This window comes from Podarcis muralis, chromosome 1 (assembly GCF_964188315.1).
Source record: "Podarcis muralis chromosome 1, rPodMur119.hap1.1, whole genome shotgun sequence".
Taxonomy (NCBI): Eukaryota; Metazoa; Chordata; class Lepidosauria; order Squamata; family Lacertidae; genus Podarcis; species Podarcis muralis.
Window position 1 is genome coordinate 41017225 of NC_135655.1, and position 27257 is coordinate 41044481.

Below are 27257 nucleotides of genomic sequence, written 5' to 3' on the forward strand. Positions count from 1 at the left end.
ATTCAAATTGTTCCTTCCATAGCTTTTATTTCATGCACATTATTACTCCAGTTGCAAGCGAAGTCTCATTATACAAAAGTGTTATGGAAAACTATTATAAAAATAAATACCAGATGTTGCTGCACTAGAGTTATTATTTGTCTGATGATCCAATTCACAGCTGATCTTATGGTTTAATGGGGTTGTGGGTGAATCTGTAAAACAGCCAGTTTAATATTTTTTACTCTTACTTACCTTTTGGCTACTAATGGCAGATACCATTATGTCAAGGAAACACAAATACTTCTGTCTGTATCTTCTCTCTTAGGAAAAAGAAATGGAAAAGCAAAAAACTCTTTATCAGCAATCTCGACTCCATGAACGAGGAGCAGCAGAGATGGTATTACAGATGATTAGTGCCAGTAAAGGTAGCATTCCGTAAAATGTTATATATTCATTTGTTTCTTTGGAAATATGTTCCATTCTATCTGAAGGCCACAGAGGAGATGATAGTTGCACATTAAACATACTAATGTTAAAAAAGACAAAACATGTACAATAATAATTGACCACGCCATCCATGTGGGACCTGCAAGAATATGTTGTACTGTAGAGCGCTCCTGTTTCTATCTGGTTGGCTTTTACTTTATTTCAGGATTCTCTGTTCTATTCCCCACCCATTGATTTTCCTTCCCTGCTTTCCAGCAGTCAGCTTTCTGTGGCAGCTAGACATGCTCAGTCCTCATTGGGCTCTTTGGAATGGCTCCCTCCTGAGGATTCTTCTGAATAACAAATTGGACTCCTGCACCTTGACACATCCCCCTTGTGGGTGGATGGTGCCTCTTTGACTAAATAAAGACCAGTGCTTAGATTCATTGCTATGAATATATATGATCTTTGGCGATTGTTAGTGACATTCACTTCAGCTTTACTTTAGCTCGAATCAAAGGACGTGTGTGTGCACTGAGGTACAACAGTTCCACATATAGCAATGCTTTTAAACATTCAAAACTTTGAAAAGCATCTCAGGATGTGGAGTAAGGTGCTGCTGCTTAGAAATGTTTTTGGATAGTAATTACCATAAAATTATTCTGTTCTTGATTGACAGGTGAAATGGGACACATGGTAGTTGAAACTTTGAAACTTGGTATTGCTGTTCTAAATGGAGGAAACTCAGTTGTTCAACAGGTGGGCCATATTTGGATATGATAGATCTGTATGCATGTTACTTTGATTTTGCTAATGTTTTACTGTTAAAAGCATTGAGAAGTTGAATTACTACTGAGAAGAATTCAGTTATGTTTGGAGAATGAATTTTTTTTACAGAAAATTCTCTTTCTTTTTGCTTATGTTAAGTAAATTGGCAAATTCTTTATGCAAATAAGGAAAAACCAAATCTCTTCTTCTTTTGTTCAATCTTTCTTTTATAGAAAATGTTGGACTATTTGAAGGAGAAAAAAGATGCTGGGTTTTTTCAGAGTCTTTCTGGCTTAATGCAATCTTGCAGGTAAAGTCATGAAATATAACGATCTACTTCTAACTATATCAGCATGCCTATTTGTTTGTACAAGCTGGACATTTCCCTCTCTCCATGTAATATCTTCCAAGTGATATGAAAATGTCTATGTGATGTGGGATTTAAATGCTAGTAGGAGAGATAGCTATTGGCCAGCAACAATTCCTGCAATTGTGATATCTCCCCATTGTGATGACCAGAATCAATTATGGCTATATTCATAAATTTACTGCTTCAGACATGATTTTTCCACATGAACTTATATTTGTGGATAACTGGGTAGTATTGTGTATAGAAAAATATTAGAGGCGAACTAGAAACACTGACAGCTGTTCATTGCCATGAGAAACCATGATTTATTGCAATGGAAATGAAACATGGAGCTAACTTTTTTCATTAAACCATAGTTTAGGTTAACCACAGTTTAGGGTTTAGAAATAATACTAAACTGTGACTAATCAAAAACGGAAGTGGAAGCTTTTGATCTTGCAGCTATGTCAAAGGAGGAAGAGAGAATGGGGAGGTTGAGGCTAAGTATGGATTGTTTTCTTTACCAAAAAAAAGAGACATTTCTCATGACATCCAATGACAGCTAAGGTGCTGTTTATGTATTAGAACTCAAGGATATTCTTGACATAGTTTAGACAGCAAATTGCCCCATCCCAAGTATTCATAATGTTAGTTGAATATATCTCTTAATTTGCTTTAATATCACTTGCAAGTAAATAGACTAGAAATTGTTTCATACTTTCAACACATACATTTCAAAATGGATTTAGTAATATTTGCTCATTGCATCAATATGTTTCTCATACTGTGTATCTTTGTGGACAACAGTATACACAGTGGGCATAATCATTGGCCACATGGATGATCTTGTGGCACTACTGTAACTGTAGATGAGGCATAATGCAAAAAGGCTGGGCCGGGCGATGGAGCAGCAAAAAAAGCAAATGCGATTATAGGCTGCGTCAACCAAGTATAGTGTCCTGATCAAGGGAAGTAATAGTACTGCTCTACTCTGCATTGGTTGGTCCTGTGTTTAAGAAGTTTAAGAAGCATATTGACAACCTGGAATGTGTGCAGAGGAGGGCCACCAGAATGATCAAGGGTCTGAGAACCAAGTCTTATGAAGAATGGTTGAGGAAGTTGGGTATGTTTAGCCTGGAGAAGATAGGACTGAGAGGTGATGTGTATGATTGTTGTTGTTTAGTTGTTTAGTCGTGTCCGACTCTTCATGACCCCATGGGATGTGTATGATAGCCATCTACAAATATCTGAAGGGCTCTCACATGGAAGATGGAGCAAGCTTGTTTTCTGCTGCTCCAGAGGCTAGGTCCCATACCAGTGGATTCAAATTCCAAAAAAGGAGATTCTGACTAAACAAGAAGAAAGTTATGTCCAGTGTACACTACAAATTGTCCTAGATGCTGTTGTACCATAACACCCTTGCTTTACCTACCTACCACTCCTAGGTAATATATTGATACTTATCATGATCAAGGAATGTGTGCATGAACTTGCATTTTTCTCAGAAACTGCATCCGTTAGGTTATACGTGTTACTTAAAAAGCAGTGAGAATATCTGGTACATGCACTTTTCGCCCCTCTGACTTCTCATACCAAATCACCAGAGAGCTTTCTCATCTGAGGTGAATTTAAAGAGCAGCTTAGGTTTCCGTCAGAGGATTGGTTCTTTCTCTCCTGTTTAAATCTTTGGTGTTACATACAGTAACGATAAACAGCAACACCATTAAACAAACAAAAATCGGGGTGAAAGAAGTGGCCCCACAGCCACAGTAACATGACAGCTGAGCTAACGCAATAGTCTTTATTCTTATGGGTGTAATATAAAACATTTCCTACCAGAGGTGAGACACTTCTCCTGTCTTTGCTGGAGTCCTTGACTATCTGCTATTACATTTCCCTTCTCCAGTGTAAGGCTTTTTCCTTTGGAGCCAGGAGGGCTTGCTAGCCATTGCACCTTTGAGTATTACTCTCAAACACTTGGAAACCCTCAAGGGAGTTTATCAAGTGTTTGATTCTGACACTTGAGACATGCAGTTGAAAATTTAGTTGACAACAGAGACGTGGTAATAACAGAAAGAGTTGGGGGTATATGTTTCTTGTCTTCATGGTAGAGATGCTATATCAAATCTGGGTGTTGTAGGTTGTTACTGAAATAAATATTTGCTTATCCCCCTGCCCTCAAAATTGTGTTCACTAACATTTACCCAGTGTGGCCTAATTCCAAATAAATGGGCCTTAGACTGCACTGCTGAACAAACTTATCTAGGAATAAGCCCTATTGAACTCAATGATTCTAACCTATGAGAAGAATACAAAGAATTTCTCTGACAGCACAGTAATTGTACACTATCCTAATCCCCTCATCTTTGCATGGGGGTTAAGATATGGCAGATGCTTCTACAGCCTTGCTTGTGGGTAGCTCTGCAGTTGCAAAGGTTCCTGCTGCACCGTTGGGGAGGAAGCTACTACTGGCAATAGGGTCAGGATGTCAGAGGTTTTCGATCCAGTGGATCCAAAGTCCCAGGGAGCCCCTCAGCTACCCCAGCCTGGAGCTGGCACAGTATTTTCTTTAAGCAACAACACCCAGCCTCCTCCTGCCTTGGCCAGCATAAGCAGGCACAACCAGATCCAGCAGGTCTGCCCTGCTGCTCCATAGCCAGAGATTCAGATTCTTCTGTTAATTTGATATTTAAAAGTGTGTGGGTTTCCTAAGAATATTATGTCTTCACCAAATGGTGGTAATTATAATGGAAAAGAAGCCAACTTCAATGTGATTCGAAAGAGTGAAGAGGAAACATTATTCTTAAGGTATATTCCGTTCATTTTCATCTCAACATATTCACGCAGTCGCTTGCCCCGATATCCATATATGGAATATTTCCAAGCAGGCATGTGTTATGGAGGGAACTTGGACCTCTTACAGATCAGTGAGGTCATCCACCATCTTCGGTAGTGCGAAAATTTCAACCGTCACCTTCCCCCTTTTAAAACCTTTATAGCTCATTTTTACTGTTTGTATGTTTTGCTTGTTGTATGCCAGCAGTTCAGGGTTTCTGTTGCTAATAGATACAGCAATCCTTTCTGAATTGTCTTTTTCTTAAAAAGTGTTCTTGACTTGAATGCCTTTGAGAGACAAAATAAAGCAGAAGGCCTTGGAATGGTTACTGAAGAAGGAACACGTAAGTATACTCATACTTCTAATTCACATAAGGATTACACTTCATTTTCCCCTTTTAATACCAAATTGGTTGGGTCTTTTGAAAGTTTCTTCTGTTGATAGCCTTGTTAAAATAATATAGCATTATACTATTATGGTTTTTTTATAATTTTTCTAGAGAAACAGTTAAACGAAAGATATTGTGTAACTTACAACTTGCTTATCCTATATTATTATTATTTTTCTTTGATCCACAGTCATCGTACGTGAGCGTGGTATGTTTGGGTTTACAGCTTTTGATGCTATTGTGTGTTGCAAACAGAGAAAGAAATCTTCTTTAATTGCATCTTTCCAGACACCCTTTAGGTTTAGTTTCATGGTCTGCAGCCGGTTGCGTGTTGAGCTTGGAGAATCAAGTTGATGCTTAATTAAAGAAGTGTCTTTCATATTTAAGGCATGGTTTGATAATGACTAACCATTTCCTATTAGATCTTTAGTCCTGTAGTTTTGATCATGAATGCTTTGGAGTGCTAAATATTTGGCTTTGCTTTTTTCTGTTTCATAGTTTATTTTTTTATCATTCTCTCCAGTACATTTCTTTTTTAAAATTACTGTAAATCAGCTTACAGTATTTGCTTTTTATTGAAATCACTTAGTTTGAAGGATGCTGTTGGAAGACTATCTGTTCTGCATGTTTTGGAAATGACTGATGATTGCATAATTCATTGTACTGTATATTTTCAAGGTGAGAAAGTACTACAGAATGATGAGTTTACTAAAGATCTGTTTAGATTTTTACAACTGCTGTGTGAAGGTCATAACAATGGTAAGTGTTCTGAGAAATTTATTGTTTCATTGAAATCCTTCATTGAAAGGACTAACAATACAATACATTTTTCATTTAAACTGATTTTCGGTCCTTTAGCATAGGGAATTAATTAATCCGTTTCTCAGATAAAATGGTACCTCAGAATTCTCAAAAAATATTTTTAACATATAGTAGTTGTTTCTAACTGGAAATCAAATTGCCATTTTATAAATTATGCATATTTTAAGTGGCAAAATAATCTGTGTAGGAGGAAATGCAAATGCTATTTCTGATAGCTCTTGCTTAAGAAAGAATACTGCCTTACTATTAAGAATGTTTCTGTGGTTGTATCCATCAGCTACAGTTACTGAGCAATTCAGATTTTTCATTTTCTATATCAGGGGCAATGTGGACTCCAGCTCCCATAATCCCCAACCCTTAGCCATTCTGGTTGATGCTGAAAGGAGTTGAACCCAAGCACATCTGGAGGGAACCACGTTGCCCACTGCTGTTCCATAGGAACACAAATATAGAAATACTGTAATAATATTTCCATTGCTTGCATTTACTCACCCCCTTTTATTTTAATTTTCAGATTTTCAGAACTACCTGCGCACTCAGATGGGCAATACCACCACAGTTAATATTATTATTAGCACAGTTGATTATCTTTTGCGTCTTCAGGTAAGTTGGAGAGTTATTTTAATTCAATTTTACTTCCTACTTTAGAAAGTCTCCATATTGAGATAGACTTTGGGGTTTCACTACTGTTTCTGGTTCTGTTCTCCTCTTTTCCTGAAGAGCTCCCATGACACTGGGCCAGTTCGCATGGAACCATCCAACACAAATATTACTGTATTCAAAAGAAAAATTCAAAAGAGGTTACATGCAAACTCTCTTAGGGATTATTGTAGAGCGCAAAGTTTTCCTAGGGGCTTGAGAATCAACAAGATTCTAATGATGCTTATCATTGTGGATGTTAAGGTGAAATTGATATCTATATTGAAGAAGTAATGACATTTTGTCTACTTTATTGTAAACTTCTTTTTATCACCAATATATTGTTGTTACAGCCATGCACTTTCAGCAGCTCTTTGTGGTTATCATATAGTATTGTGTCCATGTGATTTAGTTGGAGTGAGCTCCCATTGCTCTGTCCCAGCTTCTGCCAACCTAGCAGTTTGAAAGCACACTAGTACAAGTAGATAAATAGGTACTGCTGTGGCGGGAAGGTAAACAGTGTTTCCATGTGCTCTGGCTTCCATCATGGTGTTCCATTGCACCAGAAGCGGTTTAGTCATGCTGGTCACAAGACCCAGAAAGCTGTCTATGGACAAACGCTGGCTCCCTTGGCCTGAAAAACGAGATGAGTATTGCACCCCATAGTCGCCTTTGACTGGACTTAACCATCCAGGGGTCCTTTACCTTTTTCTTTAGTTGGAGTCCAACAACACCTGGACTGCCACTGGTCCCATGCCACACTCACCCTGCCCAGTCTAGAGGCATAGTGACTGAGAAAAGTGAATTTAAAGGTTTTTTATTCCTCAGTGGTGTTTGCAGTGGGTGTGAGGGAGAAATAAGGCCACAACTTTACTAACCAAGCTTCCATCTGATATGGAACTGATTAGAACTGCTGAATAGATTCTCAGCGGTTACTGTCTTCTTTGAGCAACTCTCAGAAGAGAAAGAAAAGCTAACCCTTTGGCAATGTTGATTACCTCTGAAGTGGGCAGTTTCCTGCAAATGCAAACCTACACATATCTACTCAGAAGAAAGCCACATTGAATTTAGTGGGCATTGTTCCAAGGGAAGTTGGTATATGATTTTAGTCTGAGATTAGCTATACGAACTTTTTCGAAAGTTGATAAGAAACTATGGACTTATAGGTTAGGGTGGTTTGAATGTCTCATAGACAGGGTGCCCTTGTGCTTGCAGGTTTTGCAGAGGCATATGGTTGGTGTCAGGGAAGAGTTAGAAGTTTCCAGTTTCTCAGAGGGAGAAAGCATTCCCCAAGGGGGGGAGGAGAGCAGTGAATCTAATAGAACAGAGCAACAGGAACAGGGAGGGACATGATGTTCCCAGGAAAGGCAAGGGTTAAGTTCTAGCTCAAATTCGGAGGAGGGGAGATACAAGCCAGCTCTAGTGAGGAGGTTAGGGGAAAAAACGGGAAAGCGAAAGGAAGGGCACATTCAACATTTTGAGAGTGGCTGGTCATGGAGAAGCAGAGCTCAGAAGGTATCTGAAATAAGTGACTGTGAGGAATAATAGTTAAGAACCGTTTATAAGATTGTTTTGTTACTATGCAATAAAAAGTTTTAAAAGAACAAGAAGCGTTTGTGTGGTGATCTGAAGAGGACAGCGACCAGTCCTGATAGTTGGCCACTGTGGAAACAGAATGCTGGACTAGATGAGCCATTGGCTTGTTATGATTTTATGTCCTGATATCAAATGCAAAGGTAGCTGTGTTGATTCATAGGTATTATAGAAACTTTGTAACATTTTAGTCCAATGAGGAGGGTATTGAAGTAGGGGATTAAGTTAATCTCTTGTAACTATAGATAAACTATGGCCCATTTCTTTCACCCTTGTTGAAGGGGTTGGATCATTGCTTGGTTAAGCCACTGCTGAAAAGAGCAGATACCCTTCAGTCATGCCCTAAAACTATCCTGTTCTCCCAAGTGTTTGATGACTAAAAATATATATATACTTATTTATTTGCTGTCTATACTGTTGCTGTTCTGTGTATGTTTATTATTCGTTTGTGCTTGATTATAAAATCTGAGCATTTACCCTTTGACTAATAGCATTTTCCATAGATATATATCTTTATATTTGATGCAGTTTGATTAGGCCCTCACAAAACGTAGGGGGAAAACCCACCTATTGTTTATTCTTAGGAATCAATCAGTGACTTCTACTGGTACTACTCTGGAAAAGATGTCATTGATGAATCTGGACAACGTAATTTCTCTAAAGCATTGGCTGTGACCAAACAGATTTTTAATTCACTTACTGAATATATCCAGGTAAGTAGCACGCTGTTTCTCTATGTTTCGTGTTGTGTACATGGGTGTGTATGTGAAAGAACTGCATGGATTATAAAAGCAACAGGTCTGCCCAGGCTTTCCTCAGTAGAATTTCATGGTCACCAGCTGTAGAAGAGGCTCTCTATATACAATAGGGGGGATATCTGCAGACAAATGATTCACAGTGCTTGATTCTAACTGTGTCTCTTCCACAGTACCTATGATGAAAAGGAAAGAAAACATAGACATTATATGTCTTCAGTCACCTGCTGGGTCCCCTTGCAGGAATACTGCTCCTTCTGACCAGCAGCTTAGATCAGAAGTGTAGCAAGAATCCATTCTTGTGGCCCAGTTGTTAGCAATGATTTTGTAGTGCAAACCGTCACCCCTAGAGTGATCAGCCCACACATTCTTATATATATAGGGCTCACATTCAGAAAGGTTTGCAGATAGTTTTCCTGCTGCTTCACACTCCGCTAACATATTTCCTCTCTGCATGACTTCTGTTGTGTCTCCTGATCTGCTGATGGTGCTCTTTATATTCACGGCCTCCCACACTTCCACCCACTTTCATTTTGTCCATTCTGCTTCTTCATCTGCCTCAAACAAATAAAAAACTGCTCAAATAAAAATGTAATATATCTTTTTTTAGTTTTCAAATACATTAAATTGTGTACAAAATAATTTTTGTGTACAAAATAATTTTTGTGACTGTGCATATCTTTTATCAACTTTTTGTTTATCAGACCAGCTGCTTGAAATAGAAATTTAAAGCATTTCCCCTTAATTTTAGGGTCCTTGCATTGGAAACCAGCAGAGCTTGGCTCACAGTAGACTGTGGGATGCAGTTGTTGGCTTCCTTCATGTTTTTGCTAATATGCAAATGAAACTTTCACAGGTAAATTGTGTTTGCTTATTTATTTATTTCACAAGATTTTTATATACCGCTTGATTGTAATAAAACCTAAAAGCGGCTCACAAAATTAATTTGATAAAGAATGGGACATCTTTGCAGAATATATCTATCTATATCTATATCTATATCTATATCTATATCTATATCTATATATCTCAATCAATCAATCAAGGCATGAGCTGTGTAATTTAAGGACATTAACTTGTAACATAGTTGATTGATGTTGTTATTCAAAGTCACATTATATGCATTCGATTCCTAAAGCTTCATTGGAGTTACGTTGTCAGGAGTGGCTTGCCTAGTGGGGTGAAGACATAGCAATAGCCTCCAGGCAGCGCCATTGGTGCCATTTACCGTGGAGGGGAGGGTTAATGTGGTGGCAAACTTGGGACTGTGCAGATGCACCAGAGTACACTCCAGTGTGGCACAGCCCCACAGCCTTGCCACTCCCTTGCCCTTCCTATTATGGTAATGCTGGGAAGCTAATGCTAAGGCTCTGCCCTACTTGGAGAGCTGCTCCTGTTTATTGTGTTGCATCAGTGTTAAGCTTAATTTCTACTGGCCAATTTAAGACATCCATCCAAAGCTTAAGGAACATGGCTTGCGAAACTGGGAATGAGTACCAGGGCCACATACTCCTTCCTTGACCTTCCCTGCCATTCCCCCTCCTCCATACGCTGGATTGGGCACCAATCCCCCAAAAAGAGTTCTTAAATGGGAGACTTAGCAGGGAGAGAGGAAGAGGAATGACTAGTAGGGGAAGGGAAGCGAAGAGATCTAGAATATGAGACATTAAACTCATTAATTCTCAAAGCATTTTGATGTAGGTGTCAGTGTTTGTAAAAAGCAAAAAAAGAAGGAAAGGGTTCTGACCTCCCTTTGTCTCCTCAGCCTGGTCCTCGGACCCTTGTCTGCATAAAAGAGTCCACGAGAATATCCTTGCAGAGTTTTATTCTTAAAAGTCTTTGTGCAAAACACGACTGAATAACTATACACACCAGCACCAACCAACCAACCTCAAACACCAGCCTCAGCCAAACTAACATTTCTCACTTATATATACAACTTGGTGCAGACCGCTGAGTCATGCTGACCCAGCTTTATTTGCATTAAAGAAACAGCGGCCATTTTAGCCGTGACAGTAGGCCCCACTTATCTCATGCAGATACTAAGATTTTTATAAATCTGTATAAAATTTCACATTGATACATGTCTGCAAGCCACAACATGCTCTATACTTACAGGACCAGGCACTGTCGCCAAGCTATCCCCCTTTAGCTTATTCCATGCTGCCTGCCTTGTGTCCTTTATTAATTCTACCCATTTCATCTACATGCCATATATTGTAGTTTGTTCTTAGATATGGGGATGGGGTGGCTGACAAATACATCAGATTATAATAACAAATAAAGTATAATTACATGGATAATTATATATTTTTTCTCATGCAAATGTGTGTTGATTAGAACAAATTACAGTTTATTTGGGAGGACTTTGATCCATGATCACAATGGCACTCTTTGGAAGTAGCAGCTCTATGGGATCATTGCTTTCTGCTGTACATATCACTGAATTTGTGGGTGTTGGACTGCTGCTCAGTTATGGAATTCTGCACCCTCACATCTCTCAGATCCCACACTGTGAATCATTGTGATATTTGTGTTCATTCTAGGTGTCCTTCAAGTGGTACCGTATCACAGTGATAGAACATATGTTTATTTATAAATTCATTTCTGCTCTTCCTCTTGGCTCCCAAAGTAGCTTTGCATGTTGATGGTTCCAAGTTCAGTCCCTGGAATCTAGAGTGAAAAGGAGTAGGTAACAGGTGATGGGACAGATCTTTGTCTGAGACACTGCAGAATTGCTAGTCCATACCAGACTAGTCAGCTTCCAATGTACTGTTTTGAATATCCTCTTAAACCTATTGGCCACTGTTGAGCACAGAGCCAGACTCACATAAGGCTTCCATTTACTAGATTGTGAATATTGTCTTTAGATTTATTTATTTTATTGTTTATTCTATTTGTACTCTAGGATTCGAGTCAGATTGAGTTGCTGAAGGAGCTACTAGATCTTCTGAAGGATATGGTGGTGATGCTCTTGTCACTACTTGAAGGTTGAATCTTTTTTAAAAAGTTATTGCTATGCAATTCAAACATCAACATCATTTTTAATATGTAGAGTTTATCCTTAATTTATATTCAGACCATCACAATAATTCTACTTGGTAATTTGGATGGATGAATGAAATTTTATTGTCTAAAGCCATAGACCACCACCACAGATAATTCTAAATAAGAGATGGGCATAAATTTAGTTGTGCAATAATATTGAACAGTAGTTCTCAACCATGGGTACATTTAAAACAAACTTATAATAAGCATGAAAACACTTTCTCCACATTTCTAAGGATGTATAAGAAATATATTTTCAATGTATGTTTTTATAAAAACTAAGTAACGATTTTTAAACTCACAATGTAGGTAATGTTGTAAATGGCACTATCGGGAAACAGATGGTGGACACTCTGGTTGAATCATCTAGCAATGTAGAAATGATATTGAAGTTCTTTGACATGTTTCTCAAGTTGAAGGATCTAACGAGCTCAGAAGCTTTCAAAGAGTATGATCCAGAAAGTAAAGGCATAATTTCCAAGAAGGAATTCCAGAAAGCCATGGAAGGTCAAAAGCAATATACACAATCAGAGATTGAGTTCCTGCTGTCCTGTGCGGAAACAGATGAAAACGACATGTTTAACTATGCCGATTTTGTTGAAAGATTTCACGAGCCGGCGAAAGATATTGGATTTAATGTGGCCGTCCTCTTAACAAACCTATCAGAACACATGCCAAATGATTCGAGGCTTCAGACTCTATTAGATCCAGCAGAATGTGTCCTTAACTATTTTGAACCTTACCTTGGGCGCATTGAGATAATGGGTGGTGCCAAGAAGATAGAGCGGGTTTATTTTGAGATCAGTGAATCCAGTAGGACACAGTGGGAAAAGCCTCAAGTGAAAGAATCAAAAAGGCAGTTTATTTTCGATGTTGTAAATGAAGGTGGGGAACAAGAAAAGATGGAGCTTTTTGTGAACTTTTGCGAGGACACAATTTTTGAAATGCAGTTGGCATCTCAGATATCTGAATCGGATACAGTTGACAGACCTGAGGAGGAGGAAGATGAGCCTTGCTATGTGAGGGAAATTGGAGAAGATGAGAAAGGAGAGCAGTCCCTGGAATCAGCTTCAGCTTTTGCTATGGCATGCGTTGCAATAAAGAAAAATGCTGCCACTGTTTTTAAAATGATAAGACTGAAAAACTTAAGAAAACAGTACAGAAAAGTGAGAAAGATGACTGTAAAAGAATTGGTTAAAGTATCCTTTTCCTTTCTCTGGATGCTATTTGTAGGATTCTTCCAAATGTTTCTCACTATACTGTGCAGTATTTTTCAGATTCTCTGGAGTACTGTGTTTGGGGGTGGCCTAATAGAAGGAGCCAAAAACATTAGAGTTACTAAAATTTTAGGAGACATGCCTGACCCAACGCAGTTTGGAATTCACGATGATATCCTTGAAGCAGAAAAAGTTGAAGTTACAGAACATGGCATTACAGCTGAAATTGTGCAGTTTGTTAAAAATGAGAAGGGAGAAACTGACATCTTGTCAGATATTTTTGGCATTCATACGAAGAAAGAGAGCGGATCAAAGCATGGTCATGCTGTTGGCCTAGGGGATATCGCTGATATCATTGGATCAGATACCCCTCCTTCTTTGGAAAGTGCAGTTCGCAAGAAGAAAAAAGCCCAGGTAAACAATAAGTGGATTATATCTTATTTTATTCAATATGCTTCCTAACTGGTTGCTTATGAGAAGAGACTTTATTCTCTGCAGAAAGCTAAACCACAGAGACTCAAAGTTCTTCAAGCCCATGGTGCTTTCCAGACGGAAGTGTAGGGTCCTCCTGATGCCCATAGTGTATCCTAGATTACCTGCCAACCTAGCAGTTTGAAAGTGTAGCAGTGTGAGTAGATAAATAGGTACTGCTACAAAGGAGAAGGTAAATGGTGTTTCCTTGCACTCTGGCTTCCGTCCCAGTGTTCTGTTGCGCCAGAAGCTGTTTAGTCCTGCTGGCCACATGGCCCGGAAAGCTGTCAGTGGACAAACGACAGCTCCCTTGGCCTAAAAGCAGAGATGAGTGCTGCACCACATAGTCGCCTTTGACTAGACTTAACCATCCAGGGGTCCTTTACCTTTTTATCTTTACCTTATCCTAGTTTACTATAAACTTTTTGAGTTCACAGCATTATTTTAAGCTTTTGAAATTGGGCATACTTAATTCTCTATCATATCCAAATTCAAAGCACTTTCAACATTTTTCAGACACCTGAAATTGCAAAGGATGATGAATCGGAAACAAGAACAGAATCTGAGAAGGCTGAGTAAGTTATTTTTAGCGCTTACGATCTTGGGAATGATTGTTTTCCCATTTCCAGCGAAAGGTCAGCAGAGTTGATTGATGACTCCACCTAGTGATCAAAAGCAGGCAGCATTTGGGAGGTCAAACTCCCAGCATGCAGTTCTGCTCCTGCATTTGGTCAAGGTGCAGCAGTTCCCTTTCCCTGAGCACATCATGACTTATTCCGTAAGAGCTGCAGAAGCCAATGCTGCATTTTCATCTTGTGCTCCTCTACGGGAAATCTGCAGGACAGCCGCTTGGGCAGCACCCAGTACCTTCACCTGGATGCCTGGGCATCGTGGGATGTGGCAGTGGGCAGCTGCACTCCCTCCCCAGAGAGTTCGGCTGCTGTACACCCTACTTTGCCGGCCTTTCACTGCAAATGGGGAAAGGTATAATTGTATCTACCTGAAGTGCAGTTTTCCATAGCTGGTTTGGCTGTAGGATTCTTGTTATTAACAGAGTCACATTGACATTGGGAGGCAGCTTGGTTCTTACTTATACCCAGGGGCGTAGGAAGGGGGCGGATCGCCCCGGGTGCCCTCACTGAGGGGGGTGACATTCGGTGCACCACCCACGACTCCCAAGCCTACCCCAGCCATTGGGGTAAGGGGGGAGCGGCACCGCTTTTCCGGTGGCATTTCCCCCTTCCCCTTTGTTTTGACAGCTTGGGGGAGGCTTGGGAGTTGCAGGCGGGCGGTGCACCAAATGTCCGCCATGGGCGGCTCGCTCTGCCCCTGGCTGCAGGGGGTGCACGCTGCTCCGGGCATCCGAGCGGCTATCCTGCAGCTGGGAGGACACGCCCCCCCCTCGGGAGCGCGCCCGTCCTGGGCAGCGTGGGCATATGCTCCACCACTGCTTCTGTCCTTGCACTCCTGTCTGTCAGGCTTGGTATGCCTGCAAACTGGATGCATGCTCAGAGTTCTACCTCCCAAAAGGTTCCTGCCTGCCTTTTGACCACTAGGTGATGCCATCAACCCATTTGGCTGACCTTTCACTAAGAAACTGAAAACTACCTTTCAGGTAGGTACAAATGTACTTTTTAATGTTCGTGTGTGCCGAGGTGAATGAGCTTCAGGCAGACCTCAAGCACAAGTTCCACTTTGAATTGATGTGTCTAGCAGTTCTTGAACAGTATGTTAAAGCAGTTTAGTTTTAAAAGCCTCCCCAAAGTCCTAAAGTTAAACATCAGGGAGGAAGCATTAGAATCCTCTTGACTATTGTAGCTTTCAGTGCCATGCTTGCATGTAATTAATGCCAATGTTTAGACGCAAGGAGGTGATAAGAGCTGATCAGTTTGTACCCAAGTTAAAGAAACTGATATATTCTCTCTCTCTCTCTCTTTTCATTGTTACTATTTGTTTTCACAGTTCTATAAAAATGAAATTTCCCCTCTTGCTGCACTCACAGTTTTATTTTCCCCTTATAAACTTATTCTTCTGTAACTTCTAGAATTGCAGAGCCAATAACAGGGTTTAGCAGTGTACTAAAAGGCCTAGGACTTGCCAATCAGAAGGTTGGCGGTTCGAATCCCCGCAACAGGGTGAGCTCCTGCTGCTCTGTCCCTGATCCTGCCAACCTAGCAGTTCGAGAGCACGTCAAGTGAAAGTAGATAAATAGGAACTGCTCCGGCGGGAAGGTAAACGGCGTTTCCGTGCGCTGCTCTGGTTCACCAGAAGCGGCTTACTCATGCTGGCCACATGACCCGGAAGCTGTCTGCGGACAAACGCCGGCTCCCTCGGCCTATAGAGTGAGATGAGCACGCAACCCCAGAGTCGTCTGTGACTGGACCCTAATGGTCAGGCGTACCTTTACCTAAAAGGCCAATATCTGATTTTAAAAGTCAATTCTTTATTATGCATAGCAAACCACACATTATCAAACAAACACCGTTTACAAATTGTGCAAAATACGAGCTCAGCATAACAAGGTTTGTCCCAGTCAGATCTTTAACTCCAGAGAAAATCAATTTGTATAGATAATACAATATAACATAATGTGAGGGTGATCTGGCTGCGACATCTGTCACCCCATTGATCACCAGGGTTGATTCGGCTGATCTGGCTGGCTAGGCGGGTATCCCCTTCCTCCCTCACCACTCCATGTGCGCCCCTCCCGAAGCTGTGCGCTCGGTGGAAGAGGACGACCATCCCAGATAGAAGGAGTGTACCGTTCTTCGGTCAAGGGTATACGATAGCTGTGCTCCCCTGCTAGAACCTCCAAACAAGCAAATATTTGATTATTATTCTCTGTTGTACAGAGAATAAAATGGCAACCATTACCAATTATTGACCTTTGAAAGCCATCTAAGTACTAACACGGTTGTAGCAAATTCCTTAAATTAAAAATACATGGTGTGAAATAGTGGTTTTTTCCTTGTCTGTCCTGAATCTCCCATGAAAGAATTTCAGTGGATGACCCCTGAGTTCTAGGAGTGATGGAGAAAAGCATTTCTCTATCCATTGTCTCCATAACATGTACTGTATCTGTTATATATTTTGGGAAGTGGTGGTTTGTTCACTATATGTTAAAGTGCATTTAGGATATTTTGCCCCAGTGTGTGTCATCTTACATTGAAACTCATTTGCCAGTTGGACCAGAATTAATTGTCAGGTTCTTATTTGTGAGCAGTGCAGAAAACGTGCCTGTTCGTTAATAATTGTTCTCATATTCTATAGCATGGAGGATGGTGAGAAACAAGATAAAATAAAGGATGATATGTATTCTGAACATATGGAACTAGAAGAACCTAGAAAACGGAAACGAAGGCGTGGGCAAAAAATTGAGAAACCTGATGCAGTTATGGCCAACTTTTTTAAAGTATTGGAAGTTTATCAGACAAAAATGCTGGTATGTTGACTTTCTTTCTTACTTTTGGCCAATGATTATATTAGAAAATAGCATTATATTATATTATATTATATTATATTATATTATATTATATTATATTATATTATATTATATTATATTATATTACAGCATTTTTCACAACTTGGGAGGATAAGTAAGATATGTTGGTGCATTATGAAGGTTTTTAATAAAGAGACAACACTTGGAAAAGAAAGTATGAAAAGGAACATAATTGATATATAATGATGATGTAAAGCATTTTTTTTGGATCTCCTTTATTAATTTGCTTTCTTCCTTTTCAGTTCTGATTCTTGTTTTATGAACTAATAACATTCTTTGCATTTTCAGCACTTTTTGGCCCGAAATTTCTACAATTTAAGATTTCTTGCACTTTTTGTTGCATTCGCCATCAACTTTATCCTGCTTTTCTACAAGGTAATTTAATTGTATCAGTTCTGGCAAGATGCCTTTATTTTCCACAGTGACATTTGCTATGCTGTGGTGAAAATTTAGACTACTATTAAAGTAAGCAGACTCAACTAATCATCAAATAAATGCTGTCAGTATAAAATGTATTAATCCAATTAAGGATGAAATTATTATTATTTGATTTCATGGAAGAGATGAATTTGAATTGGGGACTTGAGAGTCATAGATCAGTTTCTTAACCACTGCACAACACTACACCAGCATCAGCATATTATATGGCAGTGTTTAACATACAGAGATGTTTTATTCTGTGTTTAATCTGTTGGAAGCCGCCCAGAGTGGCTGGGCGGGGTACAAATAATAAATTATGATGGTGATGAACTTAAATTCTCTTTCTCCACCCCCTCAATACATGAGGTGTTATTCAACTAAGCATTACTCAGAGTATACCCACTGAAATTAATGGCCCTAACTTAGTCATGTTGATTAATTTTAATGGATTTACTCTGAGTAAAACGTCATTGCTTATATAGTACCTCTGCTCTAAACATGTTTTCCTGATTCAGCTGCGGCTACACAACATTTCCCCTGGGTGGTTGAAGAAATGTGCATGGAAAAATCACATTTCAGTGGGCCTGAGAAATCTTGTGCAGGAGCTGTGGCCAAGCAAACTGCAACGTGATAACGTCACTATAATTCAAAATATTAGACAACAACTTTAATAAAAAATATGGGGAAAAATTCTACCATGTGTCCTTTTAAAATATATATCTATATATATTGTGTATACCTGCACTCCTTGTTTGTGTATCGATTTCAGGTGACAGAAGAGCCATTTGAAGAAATGGAAGAAGATTCAGATCTGTGGCATTCTTTAGAGGAGGAGGAAGATGAAGATGGAGTAGTCTTCTTTGTTTTACAAGAGAGTACAGGCTACATGGCACCAACCCTTAGGGCCCTAGCTGTTATCCATACAATCATCTCTTTTGTATGTGTTATTGGATACTATTGTTTAAAGGTTAGTAATTTCACCCTAAATTATCCAGTAATAAAAGCCTCTTCATATTCCGTTTTTTCCATTGCTCATTTCCAATTGCCATTCTCTTATTGATTCTACTGAATGCTTTTTTGTTTTAATTTACATACTCCAATGATACCTTATTATTGTTATTTTATTAAGTATTTTTGTGTTCTTAGCTCCTTTGGGCCCCGTGTATGATCTATACATTTGATAGATCTCAGCTCCATTTACTGATTGTTCTCTGGATCCTACAACAAGGCGCGCGCACACACACACACACACACACACACACACACACACACATTCTTCACAATTCCCATAATCAGTAAAAAAAAGAAGATAGTTTCCAATTGTACAGTTCAGGAACACTGTAAAATGCAATATTCCAAACTATTTTCAAGACATTTCTAAACATTCAGCTTCCTTTGGAGCTTCCAAATAATTATTTTTGCAATAGGTTCCTCTGGTTGTATTCAAACGGGAGAAGGACATTGCAAGGAAGCTGGAATTTGATGGTCTATATATTACCGAACAACCCTCTGAAGATGACATTAAAGGACAGTGGGATCGCCTCGTCATAAATACGCCGTAAGTAACATGGAGTACAACCTTGTTCCTGCTTCTTGATCAGCTAAAGAAGTTCAGCTAAAGAAGGCCAACACAAGCTGCTTGTAGTTTTTGCAGTTAGGTCACATTCCTGTTTTACTTCGGCACTATGGTTTCTTTTCACCATGCCTGCTTCCCATGCTACTCTGATAATATATGCAATGGGGAGGCTACATAGGAAAGAAGGGTGACATTACTTCCCATATCATCATCATCATCATCGTTGCCTCAGCCGCTCTAGATGGCATTCAACATAATACAAACACAGCAAATGTCAGACACAGAAAACTTCCCGATACAGGGCTGCTTTCAGATATCTTCAGAAAGTTGTGCAGTTGATTATTTCCTTGACGGGAGGGTGTTCCACATGGTGGGCGCCACTACTGAAAAGGCCCTCTGCCTGGTTCCCTGTAGCTTTGCTTCTCGCAGTGAGGGAACCACCAGAAGGCCCTCAGCGCTGGACCTCAGTGGGGTGGAGTTTAGCAGTGGGGCTAAATGATGGGGGTGGAGATGCTTCTTCAGGTATACAGGGTCGAGGCTGTTTAGGGCTTTAAAGGTCAGCACCAACACTTTGAATTGTGCTCGGAAGCATACTGTAAATCTTTTTAGGGACGGCGTTATGTGGTCCCTGCAGTTGCTCTTGGTCATCAGCCCAGCAGCCACATTCTGGATTAGTTGTTTCCGAGTCACCTTCAAAGGTAGCACCATGTAGAGCGCATTGCAGTAGTCCAAGCAGGAGATAACCAGAGCATGTCCCACTCTGGCAAGACAGTGCACAGGAAAGCAGGAGGGTCTCAACCATCACACCAGGTGGAGCTGATAGACAGCTGCCCTGGACACTGAATTGACCTGTGCCTCCATGGACAGCTGTGAGTCCAAAATGACTCCAAGACGTTACACCTGGTCCTTTAGGGCAAAGTTACCCCCATTCCAGACCAAGGAATCTCCCACACCTGCCCACCCCATCCCCCCAAAACAGAACTTTTGTCTTGTCGGGATTCAACCTCAATCTGTTGACTGCCACCATCCTCCAACTGCCTCCAGACACTCTCACAATATCAATGCTACTGACTCCAGTGATGCTGCTGTGAGAAGAAACCACATCATGTGCACTTCCTACACAATCAACATATTGCCAAATTGCCAAAGTTCTACAGATGTTATAACAAACAGTGTTAGTAAGAGAGGAATCCTGACATTCTCAGTGCTGTCAGCTTTTCTGCTTCCATTGATTCTGCTTCTGCCATCATTGCTGCTGTATCTTTCTACTTCCATAAGTGCTACCAGATGCATCACTGACCAATCTCATACCAACAAAACCTAAACCTTTGTTGTTGTTGTTGGAGGTAAAAGTAAAGGTACCCCCTGACCATTAGGTCCAGTCACGGACGACTCTGGGGTTAAGGCACTCATCTTGCTTTACTGGCTGAGGGAGCCGGCGTACAGCTTCCGGGTCATGTGGCCAGCATGACTAAGCCGCTTCGGGCAAACCAAAGCAGCGCACGGAAACGCTGTTTACCTTCCCGCCGGAGTGGTACCTATTTATCTACTTGCACTTTGATGTGCTTTCGAACTGCTAGATTGGCAGGAGCAGGGACCGAGCAATGGGAGCTCACCCCGTCGCAGGGATTCGAACCGCCGACTTTCTGATTGGCAAGCCCTAGGCTCTGTGGTTTAACCCACAGCGCCACCCGCGTCCCTCACATTGTTGGAGGTGGTGACTGATAAATACAGTTGCTAGTATCATGTTTAGGAAAAACTTAACTAAAATGGTATTTTTAGTTGTATTTTCTTTCAGACATCTATTTTGTACTTGGAAATGAACCTGTGATAAAAATAAAATCTAGACAAATGTAAAGAAAAGAATGCTTTAAAAGGTTAATATGTTCGCTGCAGAAAGGAGCTACATCATTTTCTTTCACACCTGGCAGGAGCTGGAGAAAATCTGTAAAATCCGTAATTATGGATCACCAGTATCACTTACTGAACAGAAATTTACAAATTATAGGCAATCACTGGGGGGGGGGGCAATCACTATGAGGCAATATCTACCAGTAGATCAGCAAGTAATGCTATCTTCCTAACTCAACCTATAGCAATAAAATATAATTGTAATTAAAGTCCTTTTTTGTTTTTTGTTAACTAATTTGAAATTCTTATTTATGTATCTATGCAGATATTTTCCTAACAATTATTGGGACAAGTTTGTAAAACGAAAGGTATGTTCTTTAAATATATGTCAAGAGTCATGCTATTAAAAATAACCAGATATGTCAAATTAAGCATGTTCGTTGTTGCATTATGTGTAAGGAATAAGCATAAATTGGGAATAAAAGGCCACAGTTTTATTACAGAATATTAGCAACAATGAAGTGAGCTTGTGCTCCAGGTATACTGTGGCATTTCTTCTCTCTGTGCTCCTCCCAGCAGTGCCCCCCTCCCTGTCCTTGTTGTAGATATATGACCTGACTGTCTCCAGGCACTGCAACAGTCATCCGCAACATGGCAGGGCTGATGTTGCCAACCTTCATGTCTCATTTGCGGACATCTTTGTCTCCTCAATCTGCTCCCCTCAGTGATATGGAGGGAATGTCCCTTAAGTCACATTAGGAATAGCCATCTATGATGATATATTAGTGATATTTTCAGCTGTTATTTTCAAGTATTGCTTTGTCAGGCATGTATAACCCTAGAAGAGAAAATAACTCGCATTTAATTAATTTACATAATAAAAATGTTTTCTGATTACTTTTTATGCATCTATTTTTTAAATGCCTCCACTCCTCCTGCCAGCTGTCATTGTTTTAAGAGTATCAACCTAAGTTGTTAAAACTCCCGACAAATACTGATTGAATTAAAGCTGATGATACCTCGTATCTTTTCCCTCGAAGGTAATCAACAAGTATGGTGATTTATATGGAGCAGAACGCATTGCAGAACTCCTGGGTCTGGACAAAAATGCTCTGGATTTCAGCCCAGTGGAACATACTGAACTAGAGGAGGCATCCCTTGTTTTGTGGTACGGTGGGATCTTTAAATTAAAGCCATAGTAGATTAGAGGCAAAGCAAATTCAGAAGTCCTTTTCAAAAGCTACTTTATTTATTTATAATGTTTGGCCAGGCATGTGATGGAGCTAGATAAAGCAAATCAGCGTGATGAACATAGTTGGAACTGTTTAATTGCCTATTTTAAAAGGCTACAACAACAAAATCAAGAGATTTTTCATCAGCTAAAGAAATCTTGACACCCTAATCAGATGTGGATGGGTGTATGACATGAAATTGTGGTAGTGCAGAATGGCTTGTGGCGACACTCCATCTAGTTTTTTAGCAAGACAGCCTGCCAATAGCAATTCTGTTATTTAAAACTACAGTGCCATAAAGGGGGTGCGGACTCCCTTATTTGAAATGGTCCTGTAGTAGTTAAAATGCTGTTGGGATGTTGCACAGGTGAGTCATGTCTGCTTGAGGAAATTATGTGCTGATGAACCAACATCATATTTAGCTACACTGACTCGTTTTCTGTATATAAATGCTGACTTACCTTTCAGTGTTGTGGGCTAGCTCAGAACAACAGCCTCACTGTTTCATGACATTGTAGTAGATCAGTAGTATTGCATCCTATTTTAAATACTTAAAAGTAGGTGATAAAGTTGGATCATGTTTGGAGCTGTAAATTTTTTTATCCCCAATACACTTCCATAAATTCCCTAGAATATTTCAGCGCATATTGCTGCTGAAAACCCCCCTAAAACAATCAATGTGAGAGAAATGTGTATGTTGATAAAATAATGATTATACCACTAATTAATTTAATATTATTTATCTATTAGGTTAAGTTCTATTGATGCCAAATACCATATCTGGAAGCTTGGTGTAGTTTTCACTGATAATGTAAGTATACTGTATGAATGTGGAAAAATTCTTCTGCTTCATTATTCTCATTGTTGGTTTACATAGGGATGGACTAGATGGGGAACAAACCTTGCACTCGTTGTGTCCTTCCTTGCCATTTGAATTAGAGACAGTGATGAGCCATCCAAGTGGATGTATCAGGTGTAGATGATGGATTAGACATAAGGTGGAGAGGTCTGGGATAGAATGGTTCAGTTGGTTATCATCAGCATATAGGAAGCCTTTGTAGAAATCATGCAAAGGGAGAGAATAGCGATAGAAAAGGAGGCTGCGAAGGAGCTTCATCCAGCGGCAGTCGTGAAGCAGCAGTTAGCAGGGCAGTCAGCCAGGGACAGACACAGAAGCTTGCTTTGAAGGAATTAAGGAGGAAAAGATGCTCAACTGTATCAAAAGGAAGTGGAAACCTTCAAGGACTAAAAGGACAAAGTGGAGACTTTGGATTTGGCAGTGAGAACATTATCTCAAACGTTTCGGAAGTCGAACGGTCTTCCAGAATGGATTACGTTTGAAAACCGAGGTACCACTGTATTACTACTGACAGCGGTATTTATTGGAGCAATATTAAGTCATGACGTTTAAAGGCAACGTTACTAATGAACAATCTGTTTCAGCTTTTTTGCAAATTTGTTTCATGTAATTTTTCTGTTGAGCAGATACATTCTTTAAATAGAATGTATTGTCTGGTGCATTTTCTTGACCTTTTGTTTTTTACTTTGGAATCATTTGGTTGTTAAGCAGCCCTATATTAACTTTAAAATTATTCACTCTGTGTTTACTTTAAACCAAGAACTTCTGCCATTTTGTTTTCATGGTTTGATTGTTCTCATCCTGAGGTGTCAGTTAGGTTGTCACCATTCAAGGAAGCAGCAACTGAAACACATGAGATCTGAGGATCTCATAAGAATTTACTTACTATGGAACTGATTAATAATGGTGGGTTTGTGGAAGGAATGTAATAAAGATATTTAAAGTATTGGGTTGGATCCAGATTGGGTTAGAGCCACGTCCTTCAGCATGCAAAATGACATTTTCTGATTTCTTAGATCCCTACATGAGAAAACTGAACTAAAATTCAGAGTTGTGCTTCTGCATGTGCAAGGTGTTGCACACAATCTCTTGAACCATGTTTGCTTTTTCTCAGCAGTTCATACAAAAAGTGCCACTGGTAGAATGTATTCTGCTACTGCATCTCTTGACCCAACCTAATTAGGATACTAAAAATCAAATTATGGATGTAGCGCTCAGGCCTCCTAGAACTGGGAGCCACAAGCAGCTTAAAATAATTTACCCAGGGAGAATTAGGATTCTTCTTCAGACAAGCTTTTAGCCCCTTGTGTAGTATCTTTGTGTGTAGCTCTTGTATAGAACTGACTGCCATGTTAGAAAAGCATTTTATAAATAATTTTAATAATAATAATAAAGAACAATACTTGAAAAGTGAGAGTAGCAGCAGTTGCTGACATTTAACATTTTCTTTAGTCCTTCTTGTACTTAGCTTGGTACACAACCATGTCAATTCTTGGTCATTACAACAACTTCTTCTTTGCTGCCCACCTTCTCGATATTGCTATGGGTTTTAAGACTTTGCGTACCATCCTGTCTTCTGTAACCCACAACGGCAAACAGGTGAGTTACTGGCAACATAATTTCTTTTAAAATGAATTACTCTCCTGCTGGGGTGGGGAACCTCTGGCCCACCAGACGATGCTGAACTGCAACTTCCACCCTCCTTGTCATTAGCCCTGTTGGCTAAGCCAATGGAAACTGTTAATTAAGCAACGTCTGGAGGGCCAAAGGTTCCCCATCCCTCCTCTACTGAGAAATAATACTAATGCTGGAATACAATTAGTATATGGAACAACTGAAAACATTAGTATTGTCTTCAAATACATAATTAAAAACAGAGTTGCTGCGAATAATGTAGAAGTGCACAACGGTCAAGTTTGAGGAATGTTACACATAATTAACAACCTCATGGGATGCATCTCCGAGTGTATTTTACCATTCAGACTGCAGAGGAGGCAAACCAATCAACAATTTGAATGATTCCCTCTATTTTTAAAAAACTCCCTGTAAAAAGAAAAAATCTAGAAGGCCGGAGAGAATGTTATGGCTTAGCCACCTCTTACATGCTGGAGTGGCTGGGGAAACCCAGCTAGATGGGCGGGGTATAAATTAATAATAATAATAATAATAATAATAATAATAATAATAATAATAATATGCTGCCTTTGAATATGCTTGAAGAGTTCTTCCCCCATCCCAGAGGGAGGATTCAGATATTTACATTCTACAGTCGAACGACAGATTCATCATGCATGGCTACATGTCATGTTTTATATCTTAATTTTAGAATGGTGGTATGGTATGTTAGGTTGAACAATTTTCTTTTTCATAATTGTGTGAGAGAGATTATGTATGATTGCGTGCACACACGAAATATAAAAACAGATGTCAATAGATTAATGCTGTTTCCAGGGGAACAGGCAGTTTTCTCTGTACAATATGTGAACCTTTTCTGCTTTTTAAAACAAGCACTATTCCACATTCCTTTCACTTGATTTAGTGTCTTCCATGCTAACATTTGTCCAGATCCACTTCCAGTCGTGTTTTCAAAAGGTGAATCCTTATGATTCCCTTCTAGTTGGGGAAGCACATTCAAACAGGCATCCTATTAGAAGCAATGCAGCACAGATAAGACAGCCTTGCCTGGGCACTGGGAGTGCTAACTGCCTGTGTTTTCTCTGTTCAAGGCAAATTTCTGGGCTTTTATGTGAATTTGATAGGAATGTTTGGAAAACATCGCGGGGGGTGGGGTGGGCAAACAGTGTAGTGCTCAAGTATCTCTTTCTATGGCTATCGTCATGAAAAACAATGCCTGATGGGGTGATTCAGTCCACAAAAACAAGTACACAACTTCACAATACATGGAGCAATTTGAACCACATATAAAAACTGGCTGAGGAATGGCTGTAGCAATACTAGAGTCTGTACCCTCAAACTTTGTCTCAATATATTTTTCATGAAATACAGCATTCATAATACTCTTGTCACATTTTTAGGGCATCATAGGCCAAATTCAACAAAGTGACCCCATTAGCAGAAGCCTGTGCAAGGACTTCTGCTAGCACAACTATCTCCTCCCTCTCCCCCCACCTCAGTGGTTCTGGGGCTTCAGGGGAATCTGCAGAACAACACGCAAAGAAGGGAGGTTGTTTCATCTAGGAAACAGAAATTATTGTGTTGACACAACAATTGTTTTTGTGTGACACTGATCGTCTCCATGATTTTTTAATACTTAATTGTCTAGGAATTTTAGTTCATATATATATATTAGTGAATGAGGTTTTAATCCCTAATTGCTATTTTTCCTCATGTGATACTTTATTTTGGATAGCTTGTTTTGACTGTTGGACTCTTGGCTGTAGTGGTATACCTTTACACGGTTGTGGCATTCAACTTCTTCCGCAAATTTTATAACAAGAGTGAAGATGAAGATGAGCCAGACATGAAGTGTGATGACATGATGACTGTAAGTACCAGGACATCACAGGAATTTTTTTAACTCAGAAATGTTACTGTGTGGGTAAACGTACTATATGGATGTTTTTACACACACATCAAAAAACACAGGGTGGCTTACAAGCTAAAAATGCAAAGCACAAATAAATAGTTAAAAACAACAAATTAACCCCCCTTCTCACAAACATATTTAAAAGGCTGTAGAATGTTAATCAGCCAATCAGTCATTTTAAATCATGTATACAGGCATTTTAATAATAAAAACCATAGCCCTATAATGACCAATTTAAAGTGAATAGAGATTAATATTCAGAACCTAAAGAGAAATCAATATACTTGAAAGTTTTGTTTGGATGTTTCTTGATATTATACCAAAATGTGTGTACAGCTCAAATAATTTTCAAGGCCACTTTACTATTGTTGTTTAAAATTAAACACAGCTGTATTGCCATATTATACACAATTTTTGCAACATTTTTAACTTGGTGTCTTCTTTGAGACTTCTGGAGCCCGTCTTTCAGAGGCTGGACCGTCCCTATAGAAGAGTCAGTTTACAAACTCCTAAGAGGAGGAATGAAGGATTCCAAATGCTCTTCACTGTCCACCAGAGAACATGAGAACTGATTTGGGGGGTATTATCTACTAGGAAGTTTTTCTTAGCAAGACCAATTGAAATGAATGAATGCTGTGCGAAAGCATGGTAGTGGATTTTGTCCTTTGCAAAAACATTACGTGTTTTAGATTTCATCAAATTAATTTCGTTCCAAATATTTGGGAAATCTCGGTCATTTTGGACAACCCATGTCTCTCTCCTCCCTCCCAATACCTTACACCATTTATGACACCAGGTGTGGGGCTGAGAACCAGGTGATTGTTGGGCATTTGGGAAGCACCTGAGAAATAACTTTGCCAGCCCTGTACTCAGTGCTACCTAAATCCCAAGCATAAGAGTAGGCAAAGCAGACGACCTAATGATTAGGTGTTTTTCATTTGTTTGGGAACCAATGTGATGGGGACTTGTAAATCAC

At 39.6% G+C, this 27257-nt stretch overlaps 1 protein-coding gene across 14 annotated transcripts in view; it reads left to right on the forward strand.

Annotated features, from left to right (window-relative positions):
* Positions 1-27257, forward strand: part of RYR3 (ryanodine receptor 3) — a 293341-nt gene that overhangs the window by 261688 nt on the left and 4396 nt on the right. For 8 of the 14 annotated variants that reach the window (XM_077926602.1, XM_077926563.1, XM_077926567.1 and 5 more), the window contains 21 exons: positions 308-407; positions 1088-1167; positions 1410-1486; positions 4631-4704; positions 4940-4957; positions 5428-5508; positions 6086-6174; positions 8388-8516; positions 9310-9414; positions 11467-11548; positions 11916-13237; positions 13811-13869; positions 16565-16736; positions 17085-17171; positions 17986-18183; positions 18644-18774; positions 20969-21011; positions 21684-21811; positions 22626-22686; positions 24187-24333; positions 26105-26239. In XM_077926602.1, the coding sequence (XP_077782728.1) occupies positions 308-407; positions 1088-1167; positions 1410-1486; positions 4631-4704; positions 4940-4957; positions 5428-5508; positions 6086-6174; positions 8388-8516; positions 9310-9414; positions 11467-11548; positions 11916-13237; positions 13811-13869; positions 16565-16736; positions 17085-17171; positions 17986-18183; positions 18644-18774; positions 20969-21011; positions 21684-21811; positions 22626-22686; positions 24187-24333; positions 26105-26239 (3318 nt within the window). The remainder of the gene's footprint in view (positions 1-307; positions 408-1087; positions 1168-1409; positions 1487-4630; positions 4705-4939; positions 4958-5427; positions 5509-6085; positions 6175-8387; positions 8517-9309; positions 9415-11466; positions 11549-11915; positions 13238-13810; positions 13870-16564; positions 16737-17084; positions 17172-17985; positions 18184-18643; positions 18775-20968; positions 21012-21683; positions 21812-22625; positions 22687-24186; positions 24334-26104; positions 26240-27257) is intronic. The other 6 variants (XM_077926572.1, XM_077926587.1, XM_077926615.1 and 3 more) reach the window with 3 other exon arrangements.